The sequence below is a fragment of the Hydra vulgaris genome, chromosome 05, assembly GCF_038396675.1.
Source record: "Hydra vulgaris chromosome 05, alternate assembly HydraT2T_AEP".
In the NCBI taxonomy this organism is placed as follows: domain Eukaryota; kingdom Metazoa; phylum Cnidaria; class Hydrozoa; order Anthoathecata; family Hydridae; genus Hydra; species Hydra vulgaris.
In genome coordinates, this window is record NC_088924.1 from 38,401,501 (window position 1) to 38,407,500 (window position 6,000).

The following is a 6,000-nucleotide window of genomic DNA, read 5'->3' on the forward strand; positions in this document are numbered from 1 at the left end:
TAAACAGATTAGATGTAATGGGGTTTGTATATTGAGGTTACGTGTATACAAGGTCACTGACAAGTTGATGTGGTCCAGAGAGAATTGAGTTGATGCAATTCCAAAAAAGTTAAACAGAAAAATAGTGTTTTCCGTTTGTGGGCAGTTAGTAGGTCACTTGCCAGTCAATGATTGGTAACATGCAATTTGCAGCCTTTTGAAATTTAAAGTATTTACTTCAAGAAATTTATGATCAGGTTGTAAAGTGCGATCCAGCTTATGGTGATTTGGCTGTACATGGTGACGAGGGTAAAGTGTGGGTTGACGCTAGTTCTTTGGAGATTGGTACTCTTATTTAAATTGGTAAAACTATTGTAGAGGATAGAACTTGGCTACAAGAAGAAACATTTGATGTTTACAGAAGCATGGCTGAGCTGAATGCTGCAATGCGAGGAATGAAAATGACTTTGACGTGGAAACTAAAGAAAATGACTACTTCACAGATTCCTTGACAAGGTTCCAAGATTGCAATAAAAAACAACCAGCAAAACTTTGATTAAAGAAGACTAAGCGTTCTGCAGCAATTTATTGAAGATTATAGTAGTAATTGCAGAGGCTAAATCCATTTTCGGAAGTATTGTCATAACTCGAATACTCCGCCTGATTTTTTGAGAGCAAGGAGCGCCATCTAAAATTTTGACAGATAATAAAGCAACTTTTAAAACTGAGTTATCTTGATGTTTAAGGAGTGCGCATTAGGTTTCAAACTGCTTATCAACCCGAAGGAAATGGAATTGTGGAAAGAAACCATCGTACAATTAAGAGAATTGCAGAAAGACCAAAAACCTCAATACCTAAAACAGTAAATTGGTACAATTTTTCAACCGACAAAAACAATGCAAGCCTGATTGAGAAAATATACAGGTATCAAACTGACGTAGAAGGATTGAGAAATAATAATCTTCCGGCAAAAGCTGACATAAACAAAATGTTTAAAAATGGTGATAAAGTATGGTTGAAACCACCAAATGCAAAGTGCCATATTAAGTGGCAGCCAGAAAAACTAAATGAAAACATTTTGAAACAAGTTGTAGAAGTTAATGGCATTCCACGTCACGTAAAACATATCCGATCTCGAAATGACACTCAAACATTATGCAATATTCCTGAAGTCGAAATAGAAATTAACACAGACAGCGGTAATGATAACGCGGAAAACCATGTTGAGCAAAGTAAAAGTGTGTTGGAGACAAGTCCAAGAAGACATACTGCAAAAAAACGGTGAAGCCGACAATAGATTCCAAGAAACAGAAGTGCCTTTTTTTATATAAATATATGTAAAACTTTTGTTAAGATGGAACAGAATTCAGGTTAATAAATAAATTTTTTAAAGAAAAGAAGTTTATTTGGAGCGAGAAAATTACATTTCCCAACTATACCTTTAAATTTGAGCCCTGCAAACCAACCAATATTTTCTTATGAATTTTTACTGGTCTGGTTTTTAACATAGTCTTTCCAATTTGCAAATATATCAAGTACATCATCAACTGTTTGTTTGAAACCTTGAATAAGTAAATCTTTTAATGAAAAACTTATGCATTTAAAACTTGTAAACTTTCTCCAAATTTAATGTAACTTAGGAATTCTTTTAATCATGTATTTTACCATTTTGTTTTAATATATAATTTTAATAATATTTAACATTTAATTTGAATATCAGCATTTTTCAAAACGAATAATTTTGCCGCTTACTCTAATAGTGGAAAAATTCATTTTAAAAAAGACATCTAGAAGTAAAGAGGCAGAGAACTGGTAATAATATCACCAAGGTCATATCCAACCAACCAACCAATTTTCATCCCTTTTAATACTTCTGCGTATTTCTTATTGGTAGACTCAGGCAGGGTATTTTAATTTTTTTTTCTTTTTTGGATAAAAGGTGATAGTGTTAATATAATTTTTTTTTTAGATGGCTGAAAATGAATAAAGTTATAAAATCAATACGTTTCTTATATTTCAATACGTTTGGTACTTTTTAAGTTCATAGTAAAAAAATTAAAAGATGTAAACATTCTTACAAAAAAAAAAGAAATCAAATTCAAGTTACATGAACTTTTTTTAAAAATAATTCTTTCGTTTTGTGACAACTTTACCTTAAATGTATTTAAAAATAAACCAAATTTTTAGTGTGTTTTGTTATATAAATACTTTTGTTTATTTTTATTCATATTTACATCTAAATCCAGTTTTATGTATTTTTTTTTAGTGCACTTTTTTTAAGAACTTGTTTTTAATGTTTATACTGACTAATAAAGCGGAAAATATAACGAAATATCAAAATATTGATACCACTTCAACATCATCAAATTCAAGTCTAGAACAAATACTTGTTGCAAAAAGGTTTAACGTTAATTCAAACAAGAGTAATACCAGCTCAAATAACTTGTTTAATAAAACCTCAAAAAAAACCATTAAATTTGGAGCTCTACTTCCGTTTTATACAAACCATGATCAGTATAACTACGCATCTGCTTTAATAGTTGCAGCTAATCTAATTAATGAAAATCAAAACATTTTGGCAAATTATAACATTCAAGTTGAAGCTTTGGAAACTGCGGTAAAATGTTAAGAATTTATAATCACTTTTATATTTATAATATAGAATGCAAACTTTAATTCAGACACGTTTTCAAAAAAAAAAAATAATAATAAAAACGGATTTTTTACCCATAATAAATATCCTTTAAGTATAGGTTTTGTCAGCGCTAAAACCCTAACTTGATGTATGTACTTAACCCTCTGCAGATGGCTTTTAGCTAAACTGTAAGATTTTAGTGATTTATCAGTTATCTTTCACGGACTAAGTGAACAAAGATATTGGTATATATATAAGAGTGTTATTATATATATATATATATATATATATATATATATATATATATATATATATATATATATATATATATACATATATATATATATATATATATATATATATATATATATATATATATATATATATATATATATATATATATATATATATATATATATATATATATATATATATATATATATATATATATATATATGTATGTATGTATGTATGTAAATTATATTAGTGTATTTTACAAATAAAGTGCTCAATGTTCTTAAAGAACAGAGCAATAATAAATTGGTAAAAAATACTTATCTAACTTTTTTCTTCAACTTGAAGTTTCACCATTGCTGGATTATCAGGAAGATATATATATATATATATATATATATATATATATATATATATATATATATATATATATATATATATAATGTGTGTGACGGAAAAGAATGTAATTATGTAATATTTTAAGAATGTTATCCAACATCATTCATCATCTAAAAACCTAAGTGAAGAAAGATTAGTTATAACATGATACCATTAAATAAAGACTGAATATAAAATCCTGGCTAGGTGTCAAAAATGAAGTTTTTGGTTTTCACGTTCAAATTTTTTATGTACCAAACACTACACAGTAAATGCTGAGCTAAAAATGTTATTCAATGTAAAAGTGATATTTACTTTGGAAATGATATTCACTGAGGAGGCGATATTTCTAATAGCAAGAGTGCGCATGCGTAGTGATTGGCACATAAAATACATCTAAACATCAAACATAAAGAATATTTAAACTCAAAAAAGTTTATTCTTAACACGTATCCCGAATTTTTTAATCAGTCTAAAATTCTTTTCTAGTAATATCGATTTTTTTTTTTTTTTTGATTTTATTAATAGAGAAACCAATTTAGATATGCCCACCAAATTAAAACGAAAAAACTTTCGTAAAACTCGAAAATATATGTAATTACTGAAATTTAAAATCTACTTTACTTAACCTTATATGTAGTTTTTACTACTATTAGAAAATTACACTTCAATTTTTAATTTTAATTATGAAAACTACTTATATTTTGGAGAAATGCCATCTATTTTATTTCTAAAATTTCTTTTTAGCACAAAGTATGCGAATATTATAATAAACATGGAATTTTTTTTTTCCTTTTTTTTACCTTTATATGTTAAAATAGTCTGAATTTTTCTAATCTGCTGCAACAGCTTCAAACAAGTATATATATGTATGTATATATATGTATATATGTATATACATACATATACATATATATACATCTATATAGATATATATATGTATATATGTATATATATGTATATATATGCATATATATGTATATATATACATATGTATATATATATATGTATATATATATATATATATATATATATAAATATATATATATATATATATACATTTATATGTAGATATATATGTATATATATATATACATATATATATATATATATATATATATATATATATATATATATATATATATATATATATATATATATATATATATATATATATATATAATATATATATATATATATATATATATATATATATATATATATAATATATATATAATATATATATATATATATATATATATATATATATATACAGTGGCGAGCAAAATAATAGGTGCAAACCAAAAAATTAATAAATACGAGAATATCTTTAAAACAAATAAAATAAAAATTTGAATTTTTATTAGAACTTTTATTTTATTACATAAATAAACAGAAGTTAATAAAATTAAGTTATTAAATATATATAATATATTTTAATTTAAAAAAAATAAATTCCACACCAAGCAAAATAATAGATGTAAAATAAAAAATGAAGATGGAAGTCAATAGGGTTGCAAATTATTAATATTTTGTTGCATACCCTTTATTTTTTAATACTTCCGTGCATCTTGACGGCATTGAATACTTTAGTTTTCTGCAAACTTCTACAGGAATGCTGTACCAAACCTCCTGGAGTATCATCCACAGTTCATTTCTATTTTTTGGATTTTGTCCAGAAATTTTAAGTTTTTACTGCCTCCATAAATTTTAATAGGATTTAGATCCGGTGACTGAGGTGGCCATTCTAAAACTTTTACATTATTGGTCGTAAACCACTCTTTCGCAGCTTTGGATGTATGTTTTGGGTCGCAGTCCTGTTGGAAATGCCAAATTATCGGCATATTTTCTTCGGCAAATGGCAACATGCGGTTTTTAGTATGTCTACGAATGTATATTGGGTCATAATATCTTTGATCCAAAAAAGTGGCCCCACACCGTACCAGGAAAAGCAACCCCACACCATTATATTTCCTCCGCCGTGTTTCACTGTTTTCGCAGTGAAGCGAGGTGAAAGTTCTTGCTGTGATGGTCTTCTTACATACTGTTTTCCATCAGAATTATATAAATTAATCTTAGTTTCATCACTTCACAAAATATTACGCCATTTTTTGGTCATATCTGGTCCCCGCCAAGCAATATGATTTTTTGCAAAAATTTTTCTTTTCATAATGTTCTTTCTACCAAGTAATGGTACTTTCCTCGGAGTTCGAGCTGGCAACTTACTTTCTAAAAGCCTTCTTCTACCTGTCCAAACACTAATATTTTCACTAATTTCGTTTAAAATTTTTGTTGCTGGCTTGAACGGGTCTTTTTTTTAAATAATTGTAATGTGATCATCCGTACGCTGACAAGTTTTGAGTGGTCTTCCTCTATTCTCACGTGATTTTTCTGGTTTTAAGGCATTTGTAACTTTATTTTGAGAACATCCCATCGTAACTGAAATTTCCTTGTAAGTTTTTCCTTGTTTTCTTAAATTTCTAATAAGTTTTCTTTCTATCGCTGTGCAATGTTTTCCCATTTTATATCTAATTCTAATTCAATACAAATATGATACGTTATTATTTTATATAAGTTGCATAAATATTGACCTTACCTTTATATCAACAACAAATAAAAATAATGAAATGTTTTTAATCCTACTGCAAGCAGGTTAAAATAAACACACACCTATTATTTTGCTCCACCAAATTTGTATATATATATATATATATATATATATATATATATATATATATATATATATATATATATATATATATATATATATATAT

At 26.3% G+C, this 6,000-nt stretch overlaps 1 protein-coding gene across 1 annotated transcript in view; it reads left to right on the forward strand.

Moving 5' to 3' along the window:
* LOC101239492 (gamma-aminobutyric acid type B receptor subunit 2) overlaps window positions 1–6,000 on the forward strand; it is a 101,139-nt gene that overhangs the window by 15,221 nt on the left and 79,918 nt on the right. The window contains exon 2 of the mRNA XM_065798110.1: window positions 2,246–2,596. Within this exon, the coding sequence (XP_065654182.1) occupies window positions 2,246–2,596 (351 nt within the window). The remainder of the gene's footprint in view (window positions 1–2,245; window positions 2,597–6,000) is intronic.